This window comes from Catharus ustulatus, chromosome 34 (assembly GCF_009819885.2).
Source record: "Catharus ustulatus isolate bCatUst1 chromosome 34, bCatUst1.pri.v2, whole genome shotgun sequence".
NCBI classification, from domain to species: domain Eukaryota; kingdom Metazoa; phylum Chordata; class Aves; order Passeriformes; family Turdidae; genus Catharus; species Catharus ustulatus.
Window position 1 is genome coordinate 877,659 of NC_046254.1, and position 24,788 is coordinate 902,446.

The 24,788-nt window shown below is 51.6% G+C and overlaps 1 protein-coding gene across 4 annotated transcripts in view; it reads left to right on the top strand.

The window, feature by feature from the left end:
• Positions 1–1,797: 1,797 nt before the first annotated feature.
• SPTBN4 (spectrin beta, non-erythrocytic 4) overlaps positions 1,798–24,788 on the top strand; it is a 61,970-nt gene continuing 38,979 nt past the window's right edge. The window contains exons 1-14 of one of the 4 annotated variants that reach the window (XM_033083898.1): positions 1,798–1,840; positions 6,667–6,818; positions 10,278–10,343; positions 10,689–10,796; positions 10,874–10,965; positions 11,710–11,790; positions 11,894–12,009; positions 12,972–13,084; positions 14,228–14,415; positions 17,417–17,534; positions 18,115–18,273; positions 20,837–21,139; positions 22,313–22,463; positions 23,903–24,773. In XM_033083898.1, the coding sequence (XP_032939789.1) occupies positions 10,299–10,343; positions 10,689–10,796; positions 10,874–10,965; positions 11,710–11,790; positions 11,894–12,009; positions 12,972–13,084; positions 14,228–14,415; positions 17,417–17,534; positions 18,115–18,273; positions 20,837–21,139; positions 22,313–22,463; positions 23,903–24,773 (2,345 nt within the window). In that variant the 5' untranslated portion in view covers positions 1,798–1,840; positions 6,667–6,818; positions 10,278–10,298. Of the gene's footprint in view, positions 1,841–6,666; positions 6,819–10,277; positions 10,350–10,475; positions 10,530–10,688; positions 10,797–10,873; positions 10,966–11,709; positions 11,791–11,893; positions 12,010–12,290; positions 12,319–12,971; positions 13,085–14,227; positions 14,416–17,416; positions 17,535–18,114; positions 18,274–20,836; positions 21,140–22,312; positions 22,464–23,902; positions 24,774–24,788 lie in introns of those variants that run through there. The other 3 variants (XM_033083895.1, XM_033083897.1, XM_033083899.1) reach the window with 3 other exon arrangements.

Genomic DNA, 24,788 nt, shown 5'->3' on the forward strand with positions numbered 1-24,788 from the left:
AACCACAAAAATCCTGGATTAACCCTAAAAAAAATCCTGGATTAAGACCCAAAAAATCCCTAAAATTACCCCAAAAAAATCCCTAAAATTACACCAAAAATGCCCCCAAAAATATGAAAATTCACTCCCAAAACCCCAAAATAAAACCCAAAATTTCAGTTAAGCTCCCCCAAAAAATCTAAAAATGTTGGGGAAAATCCTAAAAAAAAAAATCCCAAAGTTTGCCCCAAAAATCCCTAAAATTACCCCAAAAATTCACTAAAATTGCCCCAAAAAATCCCTAAAATTATCCCTCAAAGAATTCCCAAAATTCCCCCAAAATCTTCGAGTGCTCCAGGATCAAGACTCTGGCAGGTGAGAAAATACAAAATAAACCCCAAAATTACCCCCCAAAAATTGCCTCAAAAAATCCCAAAAATTTGGGGGAAAACACGAAAAAAATTCCCAAAAATTACAAAAAAAATTCCAGAAAATTAACCCCAAAAAACCCCCAAAAAATCTGGGTTATTCCTAAAAATATCCTAAAATTCTCCCCCAAAAATTCTGAATTAAGCCCTAAAAAAATCCTAAAATTCCATCCTCAAATATCCCAAAATATGCCCCAAAAATCCCTGAAATTACCCCAAAAAATCCTGGATTAACACCCAAAAAATCCCTAAAATTACCCCCAAAAAATTCCCAAAATTCCCCCCAAAATCTTCGAGTGCTCCAGGATCAAGGCTCTGGCAGGTGAGAAAATACAAAATAAACCCCAAAATTACCCCAAAAATTACCTCAAAAAATCCCAAAAATTTGGGGGAAAACACGAAAAAAATTCCCAAAAATTACAAAAAAAATTCCAGAAAATTAACCCCAAAAAACTTCCCAAAAATCTGGATTAATCCTAAAAAAAATCCTAAAATTCTCCCCCAAAAAATCTGAATTAGACCTTAAAAAACTTCTAAAATTCCCCCTCCAAATACCCCAAAAATATTCTGGGTTAATGCTAAAAAATCCCAAAATTACCCCAAAAATGACCTCAAAAACTCCCCAAAATTTGGGGGAAAACACTAAAAAAATTCCCAAAAATTACAAAAAAAATTCCAGAAAATTAACCCCAAAAAACCCCCAAAAAAATCTGGATTAATCCTAAAAAAAATCCTAAAATTCTCCCCCAAAAAATCTGAACTAGGCCTTAAAAAACTTCTAAAATTCCCCCTCCAAATACCCCAAAAATATTCTGGGTTAATGCTAAAAAATCCCTAAAATTACCCCAAAAAAATCCCAAAAAATCTGGATTAATCCTAAAAAAAATCCCCAAAAATCTGGGATTAACTAAAATAAAAACCAAAAAAAATCTTGGATTATCACCTGAAAAATCCCTAAAGTTCCCCCTCAAAAAACCCCAAAAATTCTGGGTGAATACTCAAAAAAATCCCTAAAATCACACCAATAAAAACCCCCCAAAATCCTGAATTAACCCCAAACAAATCCTAAAATTCCCCCAAAAAACCTCCCAGATTCACCCCAAAAAACCCAAATAAATTCCAAAAATTTCCCCCCAAAAACCACAAAAATCCTGGATTAACCCTAAAAAAAATCCTGGATTAAGACAAAAAAATCCCTAAAATTACCCCCAAAAATCCCCCCAAAAAAGCGAAAATTCTCTCCCAAAAAATCCCAAAAATTCTGGGTTAAACCACCCCAAAAAATCCCAAAATTTGGGGGAAAACCCTAAAAAAAAATCCCAAAATTTGCCCCAAAAATCCCTAAAATTACCCCAAAAATTCCCTAAAAATACTCCAAAAACCCCAAAATTCCCCCAATATCTTCGAGTGCTCCAGGATCAAGGCTCTGGCAGGTGAGAAAATACAAAATAAACCCCAAAATTACCCCAAAAATTACCTCAAAAAATCCCAAAAATTTAGGGGAAAACATTAAAAAAATTCCCCAAAATTACAAAAAAAATCCAGAAAATTAACCCCAAAAAACCCCCCAAAAAATCTGGATTAATCCTAAAAAAAATCCTGAAGTTCTCCCCCAAAAAATCTGATTTAAGCCCTAAAAAACCTCTTAAATTCCCCCTCCAAATACCCCAAAAATATTCTGGGTTAATGCTAAAAAATCCCTAAAATTCCCCCCAAAAATCCTGGATTAAGACCCAAAAAATCCCTAAAATTACCCAAAAAAATCCCAAAAATTTACCTCAAAAAAATCCCAAAAATTACCTCAAATCCCCTGGATTAACCCCCCAAAAATCCCAGAAATTACCCAAAAAAAACACCCCAAAAATTCTGGGTGAACCCCCCAAAAAAATCTCTAAAATATTCTGGGTTACTCTCAAAAAAATCCCTAAAATTACCCCCCAAAAAATCCCTAAAATTTCCCAAATAATTCTTAAAATTACCCCCAAAAATCCCTGAAATTACCCCAAAAAACCCCAAATAAATCCTGAATTAACCCCAAATAAATTCCAAAAATTCCCCCAAAAAAATCCCATGGATTAACCCCACAAAAATCCCTAAAATTACCCCAAAAAATCCCTAAAATTAACCCAAAAAGTCCCAAAATTCTCCCAAAAAAACCCCAAAAATCCTGAATTAACCCCATAAAAATCCCTAAAATTAACCCAAAAAAATTCCTAAAATTGACCCCCAAAAAACCTCGAAAATCCTGGATTAACCCTAAAAAAAATCCTGGGTTAACCCTAAAAAAAAAAAATCCCTAAAATAACCTGAAAAAAATCCCTAAAATTACCCCCACACACAAAATCCTGGATTGACCCAAAAAAATCCTAAAATTCCCCCCCCAAAAAACCTCCCAGGTTCACCCCAAAAAACTCCAAAAAATCCTGAATTAACCCCAAATAAATTCCAAAAATTCCCCCCAAAAAACCCCAAAGCTCTGGATTAACCTCATAAAAATCCCTAAAATTAACTCCAAAAAATCCCTAAAATTACTGCCAAAAAACCTCAAAAAAATCCTGAATTAACCCCAAATAATTTCCAAAAATTCCCCCAAAAAAACCCAAAAAATCCTGGATTAACCCCATAAAAATCCCTAAAATTATCCAAAAAAATACCTAAAATTACCCCCCAAAATCCCTCAAATTACAGCAAAAACCACTAAAAAATCCAGGATTAACCCCAAATAAATCCTAAAATTCCCCCAAAAAACCTCCCAGGTTCACCCCAAAAAACCCTAAAAAATCCTGAATTAACCCCAAATAAATTCCAAAAATTCCCCCAAAAAAACCCCAAAAAATCCAGAATTAACCCCATAAAAATCCCTAAAATTACCCCAAAAAGTCCCTGAAATTCCCCCCCAAAAAACCCCAAAAATCCTGAATTAACCCCATAAAAATCCCTTAAATTAACCCAAAAAAATTCCTAAAATTGACCCCCAAAAACCCCCAAAAATCCCGGATTAACCCTAAAAAAATCAAGGGTTAACCCTAAAAAAAAAAAACCTAAAATAACCTGAAAAAATCCCTAAAATTACCCCCCAAAATCCTGGATTTACCCCAAAAAATCCTAAAATTCCCCCCCCAAAAACCTCCCAGGTTCACCCCAAAAATCCACAAAAAATCCCAAATTAACCCCAAATAAATTCCAAAAATTCCCCCCCAAGAGCCCCAAAAAATCCAGAATTAACCCCCTAAAAATCCCTAAAATTACCCCAAAAAGTCCCTGAAATTCCACCCAAAAAACCCCAAAAATCCTGAATTAACCTCAAATAAATGCCAAAAATTACCCCAAAAAAATCCCTAAAATCCTGGATTAACCCTGAAAAAACTCCTGGGTTAACCCTAAAAAAATCCCTAAAATTACCCCAAAAATTCCTAAAATTACCAAAAAAATCCCTAAAATTTCCTCAAAACACCCCAAAAAATCCTGAATTAACCCCAAATAAATTCCAAAAATTCCCCCCAAAAATTCCTGGATTAATCCCATAAAAATCCCTAAAATTACCCCAAAAATCCCTAAAATTACCCTAAAAAATCCCTAAAGTTGCCCAAAAATAAAAACCCCAAAAATCCTGAATTAACCCCAAATAATTTCCAAAAATTCCCCCCAAAAAACCCCAAAAAATCTTGGATTCACCCCAAAAAAATCCTAAAATTCACCCAGAAAACTTCACGGATCACCCTAAAAAAACCCCAAAAAATCCAAAACCCAAAACAATCCCAACCCCCCCCCAAAAAAACCCCAGAACTTTTCGGGGGTCCTGAGTTCTGGGGGGGTCTCAGGGAGAGTTTGGGGTCGGATTTGGGGTCGGGTTTGGGATCTCAGGGTGGATTTGGGGTCGGATTTGGGGTCTCACATTGAATTTGGGGTGGATTTGGGGTCTCAGGGTGGATTTAGGGTCAGATTTGGGGTAAATTTGGGGTCTCAGGGTGGATTTGGGGTCAGATTTGGGGTCAGATTTGGGGTCTCAGGGTGGATTTGGGGTCAGATTTGGGGTTTCAGGGTGGGTTTGGGTGGATTTGGGGTCGGATTTGGGGTCAGATTTGGGGTGGATTTGACATCTCAGGGTTGGTTTGGGGTCAGATTTGGGGTCTCAGGGAGGGTTTGGGGGGGATTTGGGGTCGGATTTGGGGTCGGATTTGGGGTCTCACATTGAATTTGGGGTGGATTTGGGGTCTCAGGGTTGGTTTGGGGTTGGATTTGGGGTGGATTTGGGGTCGGATTTGGGGTCTCACATTAAATTTGGGGTGGATTTGGGGTCAGATTTGGGGTGAATTTGGGGTCTCAGGGTGGATTTGGGGTCGGATTTGGGGTCTCAGGGTGGGTTTGGGTGGATTTGGGATCGGATTTGGGGTCTCAGGGTGGATTTGGGGTGGATTTGGGGTCTCACATTGAATTTGGGGTCGGATTTGGGGTCGGATTTGGGGTCTCAGGGTGTGTTTGGGGTGGGTTTGGGGTGGATTTGGGGTCAGATTTGGGGTGAATTTGGGGTCTCAGGGTGGATTTGGGGTCGGATTTGGGGTCTCAGGGTGGGTTTGGGTGGATTTGGGGTCAGATTTGGGGTGGATTTGGGTTGGAATTGTCATCTCAGGGTTGGTTTGGGGTCGAATTTGGGGTCTCAGGGAGGATTTAGGGTTGGATTTGGGTTCAGATTTGGGGTGGATTTGGGGTCTCATGTTGGATTTAGGGGTGGATTTGGGGTTGGATTTGGGGTCTCAGGGTGGATTTGGGGTCGGATTTAGAGTCTCACATTGAATTTGGGGTTGGATTTGGGGTCAGATTTGGGGTCTCAGGGTGGATTTGGGGTCAGATTTGGGGTCTCAGGGTGGATTTGGGGTCGGATTTGGCGTCTCAGGGTGGGTTTGGGTGGATTTGGGGTCGGATTTGGGGTCGGATTTGGGGTGGATTTGGGGTTTCAGGGTGGGTTTGGGTGGATTTGGGGTCGGATTTGGGGTGGATTTGGCATCTCAGGGTTGGTTTGGGGTCAAATTTGGGGTCTCAGGATGGATTTGGGGTCATATTTGGGGTCTCACATTGAATTTGGGGTACATTTGGGGTCTCAGGTTGAATTTGGGGTCTCAGGGTTGGTTTGAGGTCATATTTGGGGTCTCAGGGAAGATTTGGGGTGGATTTGGTGTCTCAAGTTGGATTTGGGGTCAAATTTCGGGTCGGGTTTGGGGTCTCAGGGTAGATTTGGGGTCAGATTTGGGGTCTCAGGGTGGTTTTGGGTCTCAGGGTGGGTTTGGGGTGGATTTGGGGCCTCAGGGTGGGTTTGGGGTCTCACAGTGGATTTGGGGTCGGATTTGGGGTCTCAGGGTGGATTTGGGGTCTCAGGGTGTGTTTGGGTCATTTTGGGATCTCAGGGTGGGTTTGGGGTGAATTTTGGAGGTTTTGGTGTCTCAGGTTGTATTTAGGGTGGTTTTGGGTGGATTTGGGGTCAGATTTGGGGTGGATTTGGGGTCTCAGGGTGAATTTGGGGTGGTTTTGGGGTTGGATTTGGCATCTCAGGGTGGATTTTGGGTGGATTTGGGGTGGATTGGGGTGGATTTGGGATTGGATTTGGGGTCTCAGGATGGTTTTGGAGTCGATTTAGGGTCAGATTTGGGGTTTCCGTTGAATTTAGGGTGGATTTGGGGTCTCAGGGTGGATTTGGGGTGGATTTGACATCTCAGCATTGGTTTGCGGTCGGATTTGGGGTTTCAGGTTGAATTTGGGGTGGATTTGGGATCGGATTTGGGGTCTCAGGGTGGATTTGGGGTGGATTTGGGGTCAGGTTTGGGGTTAGATTTGGAGTCTCAGGGTGGATTTAGGGTTGGATTTGGGGTCTCCGGGTGGATTTGGGATCAGATTTGGGTCTCAAGTTGGATTTGGGGTGGATTTGGGGTCAGATTTGGGGTCTCAGGTTGATTCTGGGGTCTGATTTGGGGTCTCAGGATGGATTTGGGGTTGGATTTGGGGTCTCAGGGTGGTTTTGGGGTGGTTTGTGCTGATTTTGAGTGGTTGGGGAGGATTTGGGTGAATTTGGGATGATTTGGGGTGATTTGGGATGGATTTTGGGATATTTTTGGCTGGTTTTGGACTGGTTTTAGGATGGATTTGGGGATATTTTTGGGCTGTTTTTGGGATGGATTTGGGGATATTTTTGACTGGTTTTGGGATGGATTTGGGGATATTTTTGGGCCAGTTTTGGGCCGGGTTTGAATGACCTCGGCATCCCCAGACGAGCGTGACGCGGTGCAGAAGAAAACCTTCACCAAGTGGGTGAACGCGCACCTGGCGCGCGCCGCCTGCCGCGTCGGCGACCTCTACTCCGACCTGCGCGACGGCTTCGTGCTGACGCGGCTGCTCGAGGTGCTCTCGGGGGAGACCCTGGTGAGGGGCCGGCGCCGTCGGCTTCATCTTCATCATCGTCATCATTGTCATCGTCGTCATCGTCATCATCATCGTCATCATCGTCATCGTTGTCATTGTCATCGTTGATGTCATCATCATTGTTGATATCGTCATCGCCATTGTTGGCATCATCATTGTCATCGTCGTGGCCTTGAGCGGCATTGTCATCATTTTTTGTCATCTTCATCATCATTGTCATCATTGTCATCATCATTGTCTTCATCATCATCATCGATATCATCATCATCATCGTCGTTGATATCATCGTCATTGTCATTGTTGATATCATCGTCGCCATCGTTGTCGTCATCGTTGTTGATATCGTCATTGTCATCGTCGTTGCCATGAGTGGCATCATCATCATCATTTTCTGTCATCTTCATCGTCATTGTCATCGTCATCATTGACATTATCTTCATCTTCATCATCGTCATCGTCATTGTCATTGTTGATATCATCGTTGCCATCGTTGTCATCATGGTTGTTGTTATCATCATTGTCATCGTCGTTGCCAGGAGTGGCATCGTCGTCGTCATCATCATTTTTTGTAATCTTCATCATCATTGATATCATCATCATCGTTGTTGATATTGTTGTCATCGTCATTGTCAATATCGTCATCGCCATTGTTGTCGTCATTGTCATTGTCATCGTCGTTGCCATGAGTGGCATCATCATCGTCGTTTTTTGTCATCTTCATTCTCACCGTCATCGCTGTCATCATCATCATTGACATCATCTTCATCATCATCGTTGTCATTGTCGGCAGTGATATCATCATCATCGTCATTGTTGATATCGTTATTGTTGTCATCATGGTCGTTGATATCGTCATTGTCATCATCATTGTCATGAGTGGCATCGTCATCTTCGTCATTTTCATCATTGTCATGATCATCATCATCATTGATATCATCATCATCGTCTTGATATTGTCATCATCGTCATTGTGGATATCCTCATCACCATCATTGCCATCGTCGTCATTGTCATTGATATTGTCATTGAAATCGTCGTTGCCATGAGTGGCATCATCATCATCATCATTTTTTGTCATCTTCATCATCATTGTCATCGTCATCATTGATATCATCTTCATCATTGTCATCATCATTGTCATTGTCGTCAGTGATATCATCGTCATCGTCATCGTCATTGTTGTCATCAGGGTCATTGATATCATCATTGTCATCGATGTTGCCATAAGTGGCATCATCATTGTCATTTTTTGTCATCTTCATCATCACCATCGTCATCGTCGTTGTCATTGTCGGCAGTGATATCATCATCATCATCGTCATTGTTGATATCGTCATCGTTGTCATCATCGTTGTTGATATCGTCATTGGCATCATCGTTGCCTTGAGTGGCATTGTCATCATCATCATTTTCTGTCATCTTTATCATCATCATCATTGTCATTATCATCATCATCGTCGTGGATTTCGTCATCATCGTCATTGTTGATATCGCCATTGCCATCATTGCCATCATTGTCATCATCATTGATATTGTCATATTGTCGTTGCCACGAGTGGCATCATCATCGTAATTTTTTGTCATCTTCATCATCATTGTCATCATGATCATTGATATCATCATCATCGTAGTTGATATCGTCATCATCGTCATTGTTGATATCGCCATTGCCATCATTACCATCGTCATCATCATGTTTTGTCATCTTCATCATCATTGTCATCGTCATCATTGATATCATCTTCATCTTCATCATCGCCATTGTCATCGTCGTTGTCATTGTCAGCAGTGATATCATCGTCATCATTGTTGATATCGTCATCGTTGTCATAATTGTCGTTGATATCGTCATTGTCATCGTCGTTGTCATGAGTGGCATCGTCATCTTCGTCATTTTTTGTCATCTTCATCGTCATCATCATCATCATCATTGTCATCGTCATCATCATTGATATCATCGTCATCGTCATTGCTGATATCGTCATCATCATCATTTTTTGTCATCTTCATCATCATCATCATTGTCATTATCATCATCACTGATGCCGTCATCATCGTCATCGTTGATATCATCATCGTCATTGTTGATATCATCATCACCATCGTTGTCGTCATGGTGGTTGATATCGTCATTGTCATTGTTGGTGCCATGAGTGGCATCGTCATCATCATCGTCATTTTTTGTCATCTTCATCATCGTCATCGTCACCACCATCATCATCATTTTCATCATTGATATCACTGTCATTGTCGTCATTGATATCATCATTGATACCGCCATTGTCATTGTCATTGCCACGAGTGGCATCATCATCATCGTCATTTTTTGTCATCTTCATCATCATTGTCATCATCATCATCATTGTCATCATCATTGATATCGTCGTCATCGTCATTGTTGATATTGTCATCATCATCATCATCCTCATCGTCATGAATGCCATCTTCATCATCGTCCTCGTGCTCTGCCGTCATCATCATCATCATCTTCATCATCATCATCGTCGTCATCGTCATCATTGTCATAGTTGTCGTTGTCATCACCCTCACCATCATCATCGTCATCATCGTCATCATCGTCATCATTGATACAATCATCGTTATCGTCATCGTTGTTACCATGAGTGGGGTCATAATCATTTTCTGTCACCTTCATCATCATCATCATCATCATTGTCATCATTGTCATCATCATCGTTGTCATGAGTGGCATCTTCATCATTGTCCTCGTGCTCTGCCATTGTCATCATCATCACCATCATCATCATCATCATCATCGTTGATACAATCATCGTTACCGTCATCATTGTTGCCATGAGTGGTGTCATCATCGTCATTTATCATCATCATCATCATCATCAACATCATAATCTTCATCATCATCGTTTTCATCATCATCATCGTCATCATTGATGCAATCATCGTTACCATCATCGTTGTTGCCATGAGTGGCGCCATTGTCGTCATTTATCATCATCATCAACATCATCATCTTCATCATGAACATCATCATCAACATCATCATCGTCATCATCATCATCATCGTCATCATCTTCATCATCAATGTCATCATCTTCATCATCATGGTTGTCTTTACCATCATCGTCACTGCCATGAGCAGCGCCCCCAGTCTGGGTTAAACTGGGACCTCCCCAGTTCCTCCAGTTTGTCCCAGTCCTTCTGTCCTGCCCCACCCGTGTCCCCTCATGTCCCTCCATGTCCCCACATGTCCCCTGTCCCCACGTGTCCCCATGTCCCCACACGTGCCCCCTGTCCCAGCCCCGCCCCACGCGCGGCCGCATGCGCATCCACTCCCTGGAGAGCGTGGACAAGGCGCTGCAGTTCCTCAAGGAGCAGCGCGTGTCCCAAAATGTCCCCGTGTCCCCACACGTGTCCCCATGTCCCCACACGTGTCCCCGTGTCCCCACACGTGTCCCCACACGTGTCCCCTGTCCCCAGCCCCGCCCCACGCGCGGCCGCATGCGCATCCACTCCCTGGAGAACGTGGACAAGGCGCTGCAGTTCCTCAAGGAGCAGCGCGTGTCCCAAAATGTCCCCGTGTCCCCACACGTGTCCCCATGTCCCCACACGTGTCCCCGTGTCCCCACACGTGTCCCCACACTTGTCCCCTGTCCCCAACCCCGCCCCCCACGTGGCCGCATGCGCATCCACTCCCTGGAGAACGTGGACAAGGCGCTGCAGTTCCTCAAGGAGCAGTGCGTGTCCCAAAATGTCCCCATGTCTCCATGTCCCCATGTGTCCCTGTGTCCCCACACGTGTCCCCACACGTGTCCCCTGTCCCAGCCCCGCCCCACGCGCGGCCGCATGCGCATCCACTCCCTGGAGAACGTGGACAAGGCGCTGCAGTTCCTCAAGGAGCAGCGCGTGCACCTGGAGAACGTCGGCTCGCACGACATCGTGGACGGCAACCACCGCCTGACGCTGGGCCTCATCTGGACCATCATCCTGCGCTTCCAGGTGGCCACCGCCGCCCTCGGTCCCCTCCCCCCGCTGGTGGCCACCCGGGGTGGCCCCGGTGACCGCTCCTCCCCCAGATCCAGGTGATCAAGATCAAGACCGAGGACAACCGCGAGACGCGCTCGGCCAAGGACGCGCTGCTGCTCTGGTGCCAGATGAAGACGGCGGGGTGAGCGGGCTAGCGCACGGCGGGGGTGGCTAGTGGCCAGGGGTGGCCAGGGGTGGCCAGGGGTGACCTCTGGGGACTGCTGGTGACCTCTGGTGACCAGTGGTGACCAACAGTGATCAATGATGACCACTGGGTTCCTCTGTTGTCTATGGGTGGCCACTGGTGACCGCTGGTGATTACTGGTGACCAGTGGTGGCCCATGGTGACCAGTGGCGACCAGAGGCGACCTCTGGTGACACTTGGTGACCCTTGCTGTCCACTGGTGAACCTTGCTGACCACTGCTGAGCAGCAGTGTCCTTTGGTGACCACTGATGTCCCTTGGTAACCACTGATGACCTCTGGTGACCACTGGTGGCTTCTGGTGACCCTTGATGACCCTTGGTGACCACTGGTGACCCCTAGTGACCTCTGGTGTCTATGGGTGACCTCTGTTGACCTCTGGTGACCACTGGTAACTTCCAGTGACCACTGATGAGCGCTGGTGACATTTGGTGACCCCTGCTGACCTCTGGTTACCCCTGGTGACCCCTGGTGACCCCTGGTGACCCCTGGTGACCTCTGGTGTCTATGGGTGACCTCTGGTGACCCCTGCTGACCCTCAGTGATCCCTGGTGACCCCTGGTGACCTCTGGTGTCTATGGGTGACTTCTGGTGACCACTGGTGACCTCTACTGACCCCTGGTGACCACTGCTGACCCTCAATGACCACTATGACTCCTGCTGACCCCCGTTGTCCCCCGCAGCTACCCCGAGGTCAACATCCAGAACTTCACCACCAGCTGGAGGGACGGCCTGGCCTTCAACGCCCTCATCCACCGGCACCGGTCAGCGCCGGGCGCGGGGCGGGCGCCGGGAGTGACCCCCTGACCTTGGGGTGACCCCGGAGGGTGTGGGGGGCTCCGAGTGACCGCGTCCACCCCACGGCAGGCCGGACCTCATCGACTTCCACAAGCTGACCAAGTCCAACGCCACCTACAACCTGCAGCAGGCGTTCAACACGGCCGAGCAGCACCTGGGGCTCAGCAAGCTGCTGGACCCCGAGGGTACGGACGGACAGATGGACAGATGGACAGATGGACATGTGTTTGTGTGTTTGTGTGTCCATCTGGGGCTCAGCAAGCTGCTGGACCCCGAGGGTACGGACAGACAGATGGACAGATGGATGGACATGTGTCTGTGTGTATCTGTGTGTCCGTGTGTCCATCTGGGGCTCAGCAAGCTGCTGGACCCTGAGGGTACGGACAGATGGACAGAGGGACAGAGAGATGGACGTGTGTTTGTGTGTCCGTGTGTTTGTGTGTTTGTGTGTCCGTGTGTCCACCTGGGGCTCAGCAAGCTGCTGGACCCCGAGGGTACAGACAGACAGACGGATGGACAGAGGGATGTGTGTGTTTGTGTGTCCGTGTGTCCAGCTGGGGCTCAGCGAGCCGCTGGACCCCGAGGGTACGGACAGACGGATGGACAGATAGACAGACGGATGGATGGACAGAGGGACAGAGGGACAGATGGGTGGATGGATGGATGGATGTGTGTTTGTGTGTCCGTGTGTTTGTGTGTTTGTGTGTCCGGTGTCCAGCTGGGGCTCAGCAAGCTGCTGGACCCCAAGGGTACGGACAGACGGATGGACAGATGGACGGATGGACAGATGGATGGACGTGTGTTTGTGTGTCTGTGTGTCCAGCTGGGACTCAGGATGGACGGACAGATGGACAGAGGGACAGATGGACAGATGGACGGATGGACATGTGGCTGTGTGTCTAGCTGATGGTGTGTCCATCTGTCCATGTGTCTGTGTGTCCATGTGACCATCCCTGATGGGAGTGACCATCCCTGGAGTGTGAGTGACCATCCCTGGTGTGTGAGTGACCATCCCTGATGGGAGTGACCATCACTGGTGTGTGAGTGACCATCCCTGGAGTGTGAGTGACCATCCCTGGTGTGGGAGTGACCATCTCTCATGTGAGTGACCATCCCTGTGGTCAGCGCCGCCCCTCTGTCCCCCCAGACGTGAACATGGAGGACCCAGATGAGAAGTCCATCATCACCTACGTCGTGTCCTTCTACCACTACTTCTCCAAGATGAAGGCGCTGGCCGTGGAGGGGAAGCGAATCGGGAAGGTGGGGCCGGACACGGGCCTGGGGGTGTCCATCCCTCTGTCCATCCCTCTGTCCACCCCTCTGTCCATCCCTCTGTCCATCCTCTCTGTCCATCCCTCTGTCCACCCCTCTGTCCATCCCTCTGTCCACCCCTCTGTCCATCCCTCTGTCCATTCCTCTGTCCACCCCTCTGTCCATCCCTCTCTCCATCCCTCTCTCCATCCCTCTGTCCACCCCTCTGTCCATCCCTCTGTCCATCCCTCTGTCCATCCTTCTGTCCATCCCTCTGTCCACCCCTCTGTCCATCCCTCTGTCCACCCCTCTGTCCATCCCTCTGTCCACCCCTCTGTCCATCCCCTCTGTCCATCCCTCTGTCCATCCTTCTCTCCATCCCCTCTGTCCATCCCTCTGTCCCTCTATCCATCCCTCTGTCCACTCCTCTGTCCATCCACACCTCCAAGGACATCCCACCATTCCTGGCCGGACCTTGGTGACCCCTCCAGCCCCATGGGGGTTCCTGGCCGGACCTTGGTGACCCCTCCAGCCCCATGGGGGGTCCTGACCGGACCTTGGTGACCCCTCCAGCCCCACCTGGGTGTCCTGACCAGACCTTGGTGACCCCTCCAGCCCCTTGGTGGTTTCTGCAGGACCTTGGTGACCCCTCCAGCCCCACCTGGGTGTCCTGACCAGACCTTGGTGACCCCTCCAGCCCCATGGGGTGTCCTGACTGGACCTTGGTGATCCCTCCAGCCCCATGGGGTGTCCTGACTGGACCTTGGTGACCCCTCCAGCCTCACCTCGGTGTCCTGACCGGACCTTGGTGACCCCTCCACCCCCACCTGGGGGTCCTGGCTGGACCTTGGTGACCCCTCCAGCCCACCTGGGGTTCCTGACCGGTCCTTGGTGACCCCTCCAGCCCCACCTGCAGGACCTTGGTGGCCCCTCCAACCCCATCTGGCTGGACCTTGGTGACCCCTCCAGCCCCTCAGGGTGTTCCTGCAGGACCTTGGTGACCCCTCCAGCCCCATGGTGGTTCCTGACCAGACCTTGGTGACCCCTCCAGCCCCATGGGGGTTCCTGACCAGACCTTGGTGACACCTCCAGCCCCGTGTGGCTCTCGGGGGGTTCCTGTCCAGCCCCCCAAGGCCACCCCACCCCCTGCAGGTGCTGGACCAGGTGATGGAGATCGCGGCCATCACGGCGCGCTACGAGGCGCTGGCAGCCGAGCTGCTGGCCTGGATCCAGCACACCATCACCATCATCGCCAACCAGAAGTTCGCCAACTCGCTGAGCGGCGTCCAGCAGCAGCTCCAGGCCTTCACCGCCTTCTGCACGCTGGAGAAACCGGTCAAGTGAGGAGCTGGGGGTGGGAGCTCGCCGGGGGGGCGGGGGGAGGTCCCAGTTCAGCCCAAACTGGGGGCAGTGGGACATGGTGGTCATGGTCATGGTCATGGTGGTGGTGGCAAGGTCCCAGTTCAAACTGGGGACAGTGGGTCATGGTGGTCATGGCGAAACTGGGGACAGTGGGTCATGGTGGTCATGGTGAAACTGGGGACAGTGGGACATGGTGGTGGTTGTGGTGGTCATGGTCATGTTGGTGTGGAGGTCCCAGTTCAGCCCAAACTGGGGGCAGGGGGACATGGTGGTCATGGTGGACATGGTGGTGATCATGGTCATGGTGATTGGCAGGCCCCAGTGCAGGCCAAACTGGGGGCAGTGTGACATGGTGGTCATGGTGGTGATCATGGTCATGGTCATAGTATGGTGGTGTTGGGGAGGTCCCAGTTCAACCAAACTGGTGGCAGTGGGACATGGTGGTCATGGTGGTCATGGTCATGGTCATGGTGGTGGTGATGGTGAGCTCCCAGTTCAGTCCAAACTGGTGGTGATGGTGGGACCTGGAGGTTGGTGGTGGTGGTGGTGGAGAGGTCCCAGCTCAGCCCAAACTGGGGACAGTGGGACATGGTGGTCATGGTGGTGATCATGGTCATGGTCATGGTGGTGTGGAGGTCCCAGTTCAGCCCAAACTGGGGACAGTGGGACATGAGGGGTGATGGTCATGGTGGTCATGGTCATGGTGGTGATGGTGAGCTCCCAGTTCAACCCAAACTGGGGGCAGGGGGACGTGGTGGTCTTGGTGGTCATGGTGGTGATCATGGTCATAGTCATGGTCATGGTGGTGGGGAGGTCCCAGTTCAGGCCAAACCGGGGGCAGTGGGATGTGGTGGTCATGGTGGTGATCATGGTCATGGTGGTGATGATGAGGTCCCAGTTCAACCCAAACTGGTGGTGATGGTGGGACTTGGAGGTTGGTGGTGGTGGTGATGGAGAGGTCCCAGTTCAACCCAAACTGGGGGCAGGGGGACATGGTGGTCATGGTGGTGGTCATGGTCATGGTGGTGGGGAGGCCCCAGTTCAGCCCAAATGGGGACAGTGGGACAAGAGGGGTGGTGGTGGTGGTGGTGATGGTCATGGTGGTGGTCATGGTGGTGACAGTGAGCTCCCAGTTCAGTCCAAACTGGTGGTGATGGTGGGACCTGGAGGCTGGTGGTGGTGGTGTTGGGGAGGTCCCAGTTCAGCCCAAACTGGGGACAGTGGGACATGGTGGTCATAGTGGCGATGGTGGTGGTGGTGGTGGTGATCATGGTCATAGTCATGGTCATGATGGTGTTGGGGAGGTCCCAGTTCAGGCCAAACTGGGGGCAGTGGGATGTGGTGGTCATGGTGGTCATGGTGATCATGGTCATGGTGATTGGCAGGTCCCACTTCAGGCCAAACTGGGGGCAGTGGGACATGGTGGTGATGGTGGTCATGGTGATAGTCATGGTGATAGTCATGGTCATGGTGGTGGGGAGGCCCCATTTCAGCCAAACTGGGGGCAGTGGGACATGAAGGGTGGTGGTTGTGGTGATCATGGTCATGGTGGTGATGGTGAGCTCCCAGTTCAGTCCAAACTGGTGGTGATGGTGGGACCTGGAGGTTGGTGGTGGTGGTGGTGGAGAGGTCCCTGTTCAACCCAAACTGGGGGCAGTGGGACATGGTGGTCATGGTGGTCATGGTGGTCATGGTGGTGATCATGGTCATGGTCATGATGACAGGCAGGTCCCAGTTCAGCCCAAACTGGGGACAGTGGGACATGAGGGGTGATGGGGGTCATGATCATGGTGGTGGTGGGGAGGTTCCAGTTCAGCCCAAATTGGTGGCAGGGGGACATGGTGGTCATGGTGGTCATGGTGATCATGGTGGTCATGGTGGTCATGGTGGTCATGGTAATGGTCATGGTGGTTTTGGTGGGGAGGTCCCAGTTCAGCCCAAACTGGTGGTGATGGTGGGACCTGGAGGTTGGTGGTGGTGGTGGGGAGGTCCCATTTCAGGCCAAACTGGGGCAGTGGGACATGGTGGTCATGGTGGTCATGGTCATGGTGTTGGGGAGGTCCCAGTTCAGGCCAAACTGGTGTCAGTGGGACATGGTTGTCATGGTGGTGATTGTGGTCACGGTCATGATTGTGGAGACGTCCCAGTTCAACCCAAACTGGGGGCAGTGGGACATGGTGGTCATGGTGGACATGGTGGTCATGGTCATGGTCATGGTGGTGGAGAGGTCCCAGTTCAGGCCAGACTGGTAGGGGTGATGGTCATGGTGGTGGAGAGGTCCCAGTTCAGGCCAGACTGGTAGGGGTGATGGTCATGGTGGTGGTGAAGTCCCAGTTCAACCCAAACTGGTGGTGAGGTCCCAGCTCATGGTGGTGATGGAGAGGTCCCAGTTCAACCCAAACTGGTGGTGATCATGGTCACGGTGGTGTTGAGGTAGTCCCAGTTCAACTCAAACTGGTGATGGTGAGGTCCCAGCTCATGGTGGTGATGGGGAGGTCCCAGTTCATCCCAGTTCAAACTAGTGGTGGTGAGGTCCCAGCTCATGGTGATGATGGAGAGGTCCCAGTTAAACCCAAACTGGTGATGGTCATGATCATGGTCATGGTGGTGATGGGGAGGTCCCAGTTCAACCCAAACTGGTGGTGATGGAGAGGTCCCAGTTCAACCCAAACTGGTGGGGGTGATGGTGATCATGGTCACAGTGGTGTTGAGGTAATCCCAGTTCAACCCAAACTGGTGGTGATGAGGTCCCAGCTCATGATGGTGTTCAGGAGGTCCCAGTTCATCCCAAACTGGTGGTGATGGTCATGGTCATGATGGTGATGGGGAGGTCCCAGCTCAACCCAAACTGGTGGTGAGGTCCCAGCTCATGGTGGTGATGGGGAGGTCCCAGTTCAACTCAAACTGGTGTCACCACGCCCCGGGCCGTGGCCGCGCCGCTCCGGTGACAGGGACCTCCCCGCCGGTGCCGCCCGCCAGGTTCCAGGAGAAGGGCAACCTCGAGGTGCTGCTCTTCACCATCCAGAGCAAACTCCGGGCCACCAACCGCAAACTCTACGTGCCCAGCGAGGGCAAGAGCATCTCCGACATCAACAAGGTGAGGACGCGGAGATAGAGGCCCACCATGCCAGGGTGGGTCTGGGGACACCAGGGTGAGGTTGGGGACACCATGATGGGGTTTGGGATGCCCTGGTGGTGTTTAGGACATCCTGGTGGGGTTGGGGACACCCTGGTGGCATTGGGGCCATCCCAGTGGGGTTGGGGACACCTCGGTGGGGTTGAGGACACTCTGGTGGGGTTGGGGACACCTTGGTGGGGTTGGGGACACCTCAGGGGGGTTGGGGACACCCTGATGGGGTTGGGGACATCCTGATGTGGTTTGGGACACCCTGATGGGGTTGGGGACACCCCAATGGCATTGGGGACACCCTGGTGGGTTTGGGGACACCCTGTGGCATTGGGGACACCCCAGTTGGGTTGGGGATGCTCCAGTGGGGTTGGGGACACCCTGGTGGGGTTGGGGACACCCTGGTGGGGTTGGGGACATCCCAGTGGCATTGGGGACATCTCAGTGGCGTTGGGGACACCCTGGTAGGGTTGAGTTCACATTGGTGGCGTTGGGGACACCTCAATGGCATTGGGGACCCCCGTGACCCACCCGTGTCCCCTCCCGCCAGGCCTGGAGCCGCCTGGAGAAGGCGGAGCACGAGCGGGAGGCGGCGCTGAGGAACGAGCTGATCCGGCAGGAGAAGCTGGAGCTGCTGGCCCAGCGCTTCGACCACAAGGCCGCCATGAGGGAGACGTGGCTCAACGAGAACCAGCGCCTGGTCTCGCAGGTGGGGGGGCTGGGGACGGTCATGGGGGGACCTTCGGAGCGGGGTGGGACGATCCCGGGGTGGGACGGGGGTGAGGAGCAGAGTTTTGGGTGGTGGGACCTCGTTGGGGGGTGGTGGGACCTCGTTGGGGTCCTCCTTGAGCAACGATGGGGTGGTGGGGTCACCTTGACCAGGGAGGGGTGGTTGGATGTTCTTGGCCTCATCCTTGACCATGGAGAGCTGTTGGCACCTCCTTGGGCTCTTCATTGACCATGGAGGGCTGGTTGGACCTCCTTGACCTTGTCCTTGACCATGGAAGGCTGGTGGAACCTTCTTGACCTCTTCCTTGACCATGGAGGTGTAGTTGGACATCCATGACCTCATCCTTGACCATGGAGGGGTGGTTGGACATCCTTGACCTCTTCCTTGACCATGGAGAGGTGATGGAACCTTCTTGGCCTCCTCTTTGACCATGGAGGGGTCGTTGGACGTCCTTGGTCTCCTCCTTGACCATGGAGAGCTGGTAGCACCCCCTTGGGCTCTTCATTGACCATGGAGGACTGGTTGGACCACCTTGGTCTACTTGACTAGGGGAGGCATGTTTGGATGTTCTTGGCCTCCTCAACCTCTTCCTTGACCATGGAGAGGTGGTTGGACCTCCATGACCTCCTCCTTGACCATGGAGTTGTAGTTGGACCTCCATGACCTCCTCCTTGACCATGGAGGGCTGGTGGAACCTCCTCAACCTCCTCCTTGACCATGGAGAGGTGGCGGAACCTTCTTGACCTCCTCCTTGACCATGGAGGGCTGGTAGAACTTTCTTGGCCTCATCCTTGACCCCAGGAGGAGTGGTGAGACATCCATGGCCTCCCCATTGACCATGGAGGGGTTATGGAACTTTCTTGGCCTCCTCCTTGACCATGGAGAGCTGGTGGCACCTCCTTGGGCTCTTCATTGACCATGGAGGGGTGGTTGGACCTACTTGACCTTGTCCTTGACCATGGAGGGGTCGCGGAACCTTCTTGACCTGTTCCTTGACCATAGAGGGTTGGTTAGACCTCCTCAACCTCCTCCTTGACCATGGAGGGCTGGTGGGACCTCCTTGACCATGGAGGGGTAGTAGAACCTTCTTGGCCTCATCCTTGACCCCAGGATGAGTGGTGGGACCTCCATGGCCTCCTCTTTGACCATGGAGGTGCAGTTGGACCTCCATGACCTCCTCCTTGACTGTGGAGAGGTGGTGGAGCCTTCTTGGCCTTGTCCTTGACCATGACGGGGTGGTGGAACCTCCTTGACCTTGTCCTTGACCATGGAGAGGTGTAGTTGGACCTCCTCAACCTCTTCCATGACCATGGAGGTGTAGTTGGACATCCATGACCTCATCCTTGACCATGGATGGGTGGTGGAACCTTCTTGGCCTCACTCTTGACCCCAGGAGGAGTGGTGGGACCTCCTCGGCCTCCTCCTTGACCATGGAGGGATGGTGGCACCTCCTTGGGCTCTTCATTGACCATGGAGGGGTGGTTGGACCTCCTTGACCTTGTCCTTGACCATGGAGGGGTGGTTGGATGTTCTTGGCTGCCTCCTTGACCACGGAGGGCTGGTGGAACATTCTTGGCCTCATCCTTGACCATGGAGGAGTGGTTGGACCTCCTTGACCATGGAGGGGTGGTGGGACCTTCTTGGCCTCATCCTTGACCCCAGGACGAGTGGTGGCACCTCCTTGGGCTCTTCATTGACCATGGAGGGCTGATTGGACCACCTTGACCTACTTGACCAGGGGAGGCATGGTTGGATGTTCTTGGCCTCCTCCTTGACCATGGAGAGGTGGCTGGACATCCATGACCTCATCCTTGACCATGGAGTTGTAGTTGGACATCCTTGGGCTCCTCCTTGACCATGGAGGGCTGGTTGGATCTCCATTACCTCATCCTTGACCAAGGAGAGGTGGTTGGACCTCCATGACCTCCTCCTTGACCATGGAGTTGTAGTTGGACCTCCATGACCTCCTCCTTGACCATGGAGGGCTGGTGGAACCTCCTCAACCTCCTCCTTGACCATGGAGAGGTGGTGGAACCTTCTTGACCTCCTCCTTGACCATGGAGGGCTGGTAGAACTTTCTTGGCCTCATCCTTGACCCCAGGAGGAGTGGTGAGACATCCATGGCCTCCTCATTGACCATGGAGGGGTCGTTGGACCTCCTTGGGCTCCTCCTTGACCATGGAGGGGTGGTGGCACCTCCTTGGGCTCTTCATTGACCATGGAGGGCTGGTTGGACATCCTTGACCTTGTCCTTGACCATGGAGGGGTCGTTGGACCTCCTCAACCTCTTCCTTGACCATGGAGTTGTAGTTGGACATCCTTGGGCTCCTCCTTGACCATGAAGGGGTGGTGGAACCTTCTTGACCTTGTCCTTTGACCATGGAGGGGTCGTGGAACCTTCTTGACCTTGTCCTTGACCACGGAGGATTGGTTGGACCTCCATGACTTCCTCCTTGACCACGGAGGACTGGTGGAACCTCCTCAACCTCCTCGTCCTCCTCCTTGACCCCACCCTACCCCTCTCCACCTCCTTCCCCTCCAGGACAACTTCGGCTACGACCTGCCGGCGGTGGAGGCGGCCATGAAGAAGCACGAGGCCATCGAGGCCGACATCTCCTCGTACCAGGAGCGCATCCAGGTGGTCGTGGAGCTGGCCCTGGAGATGGAGTCCGAGGGCTACTACGACACGCGGCGCATCGGCGCCCAGAAGGACAACATCCTGCGGCAGTGGGCGCTGCTGACCGAGCTGGTGCGCGCGCGCCGCGCCCGCCTCGAGCAGAACCTGGCGCTGCAGAAGATCTTCCAGGAGATGGTCTACATGATCGACTGGATGGAGGAGATGCAGGTGGAGAGACGGGATGGCGCGGGTTTTTGGGGTGTTACAGGTGGTTTTTGGGGTGTTCCAGAGGATTTTTGGGGTGTTGCAGGTTTTGGGGTGTTTCAGGTTTTGGGGTTTCTCAAATTTTGGAGTCCAAGATTTTGGGGTCTCAGATTTTGGGATCTTTCAAATTTTGGGGTCTCTCAGATTTGGGGTGTCTCAGATTTTTGGAGCGTCCCAGATGATTTTTGGGGTCTCTCAGATTTTTGGGTCTCTCAGATTTTGGACTATCTCAGATTTGGAGTCTCTCAGATTTCTGGGGTGTCTCTGATGATTTTCGGGGTCTCAGATTTTGGGGTCTCAATTTTTGGGGTCTCAGTTTTTGGGGTCCCCTCTCAGATTTTGGAGTGTCTCAGATTTTGGGGTGTCCTAGATGGTTTTTGGGGTCTCTCAGATTTGGGGTGTCTCAGATTTTTGGGGTGTTTCAGGTTTTGGGGTGTTTCAGGTTTTGGGGTCTCTCAGATTTGGGGTCTCTCAGATTTGGGGTCTCTCAGATGTTTAGGGTATCTCAGATTTTGGGGTTTCTCAGATTTGGGGTGTCTCAGATTTTGGGGTCTCTCAGATTTGGGATCTCTCAGATTTTTGGGGTGTCCCTGATGATTTTTGGGGTCTCTCGGTTTTTGGGGTCTCTCAGATTTTGGGGTCTCCTCTCAGATTTTGGGGTCTCAGATTTTGGTGTCTCAGTTTTTTGGGTCTCTCAGTTTTTGGGGTCTCTCAGATTTTGCAATCTCAGATTTTTGAGGTGTCCCAGATGATTTTTGGGGTGTCTCAGATTTTGAGGTCTCATATTTTGGTCTCTCAGTTTTTAGTGTCTCTCAGATTTTGGGATCTCTCATTTTTTGGGGTCTCTCAATTTTTGCGGTCTCAGATTTTTGGGGTGTCCCAGATGATTTTTGGGGTCACTCAGATTTTGGGGTCTCAGATTTTGGTGTCTCAGTTTTTGGGGTCTCTCAGATTTTGGGATCTCTCAGATTTTTGGGGCGTCCCAGATGATTTTTTAGGGTCTCTCAGTTTTTAGGGTCTCTCAGATTTTGGGATCTCTCAGATTTTTGGGGCGTCCCAGATGATTTTTGGGCTCTCTGAGATTTTGAGCGGCGCAGCGAAATTCCCCTCGACGCGTTTCTCTCGTTCCTCCTCCAGGTTCTCCTGGTCTCCAAGGATTTGGGGAAGCACCTGCTGGAGGTCGAGGATCTGCTGCAGAAGCACGGGCTGCTCGAGGCCGACATCTCGGCGCAGACCGAGCGCGTCCAGGCCCTCAACGCCGCCGCGCTCAAGTTCTCGGAGCTGGAGGGTAACCGGGGTCACCGGGGTGGGTGGAGGTGTTGGGTCTTGGGAAGGTCTTGGTGGGCCATGGAAGGGTCAATCAAGATTTTGGTTGGTCATGGAAGGGTCAACCAAAGTCTTGGTGGACCATGGAAAGGTCAACCCAAGGTCTTGGTTGGTCATTGAAGGGTCAGCCAAGGTCTTGGTTGGTCATGGAAGGGTCGATCAAGATCCTGGTGGACCATGGAAGTGTCAACCAAAGTTTTGGTGCGCCATGGAAGGGTCAACCAAGGTCTTGGTGGGTCTTGGAAGGGTCATTCAAGGTCTTGGTGGGTCTTGGAAAGGTCATTCAAGGTCTTGGGTCTTGAAAGGGTCAACCAAAGTGTTGGTTGGTCATGGAAAGGTCAACCAAGGTTTTGGTTGCTCATGGAAGGGTCAAACAAGGTTTTGGTGAGCCATGGAAGAAGGGTGAACCCAAGGTCTTGGTTGGTTATGGATGGGTCAGTCAAGGTCTTGGGCCATGGAAGGGTCAATCAAGGTCTTGGTGGGCCATGGAAGGGTCAACCAAAGTCTTGGTGGGTCATGGAAGGGTCAATCAAGGTCTTGGGTCTTGGAAGGGTCAATCAAGGTCTTGGTGGGTCATGGAAGGATCAACCAAGGTGTTGGGTCTTAGAAGGGTCAATCAAGGTCTTGGTGGGGTCATGGAAGGGTCAATCAAGGTCTTGGTGGGTCTTGGAAGGGTCATTCAAGGTCTTGGTGGGTCTTGGAAGGGTCATTCAAGGTCTTGGGTCTTGAAAGGGTCAACCAAAGTGTTGGTGGGTCATGAAAAGGTCAACCAAGGTTTTGGTTGGTCATGGAAGGGTCAACCCAAGGTCTTGGTGGGGTCATGGAAGGGTCAATCAAGGTCTTGGATCTTGGAAGGGTCAACCAAGGTCTTGGGTCTTGGAAGGGTCAACCCAAGGTCCTGGTGGGTCATTGAAGGGTCAATCCAAGGTCTTGGTGAACCATGGAAGGGTCAACCAAAGTCTTGGTTGGTCATCGAAGGGTCAGCCAAAGCCTTGGTTGGTCATGGAAGGGTCAATCAAGGTCTTGGGTCTTGAAAGGGTCAACCAAAGTCTTGGTTGGTCATGGAAGAGCCAATGAAGGTCTTGGGTCTTGAAAGGGTCAACTAAAGTCTTGATGGGCCAAGGAAGGGTCAACCCAAGGTCTTGGTGGGTCATGGAAGGGTCAACCCAAGGTTTTGGTTGGTCATGGAAGGGTCAATCAAGATCCTGGTGGGTCATGGAAGGGTCAACCTAAGGTCCTGCTGAGTCACCTCCAGGCTGGAAAAGCCCTCTGAGATCTCTGAGTCCAATCTAGGACCACGTCCGCTCCTTTTTTGGACCAGCCTGGTGACCCCACCTGGAGACCCCCACCCAACATCTCAACCCCCTCCTCCCAACATCTCAACCCCTCCTCCCTTCCCAGGCTACCAACCCTGCGACCCCCAGATCATCTGCAACCGCGTCAACCACGTGCAGACGTGCCTGGAGGAGCTGGAGGAGCTGGCGGCCAAGAGGAGGAAGGAGCTGGAGGATTCCCGGCAGCTCTGGACCTTCTTCCAGGAGATGGAGGAGACCGAGGCCTGGATCCGCGAGAAGGAGAAGATCCTGGCCGCCAAAAGCTGCGGCCGCGACCTCAGCAGCGTCGTCACCTTGACCAACAAGCACAAAACCATGCTGGGCGAGCTGGGCAACCGCCGGGCCTTGCTGCACCAAACCATGAAGAAAGGCGAGAAGATCCTGGCCAAGAAATCCTTCAGCTCCGTGGGCATCCAGGAGAAGATGCGGGAGGTTTGCCTGCGCTGGAAGAAGCTGGAGGAGGTCACCGGGCTCCACCAGCAGCGCTTGGAGGATGCCATGAACTTCTTCCAGTTCAGCGCCGAGACGGATGATCTGGTGGCCTGGCTGCAGGACATGTACCGCATCGTGTCCAGCGACGATTTCGGTCACGACGACTACTCCAGCCAGGCGCTGCTGCGCAAGCACCGCGCCGTGGTGGACGAGGTGGAGAAGCACCGCGGCGCCGTCATGTCCCTCCGCAAGCAGCTGGCGCTGCTGGCCCCCGACCACCGGCAGGGCGTGGACGTCCAGATCCGCGTGGTGGAGGTGGAGCAGCTCTACGGGGAGGTGGCCGAGGTGGCCGTGCTGAGGACGCAGTGGCTGCAGGACGCGCTGGCCGTGTACCGCATGTTCAGCGAGGTGCACGCCTGCGAGGTGTGGGTGGACGAGAAGGAGCAGTGGCTGGAGAAGATGGAGGTGCCTGAGGAGCTCGATGAGGTGGAGGTGGTTCAGCACAGGTGGGTGGGGCGGGG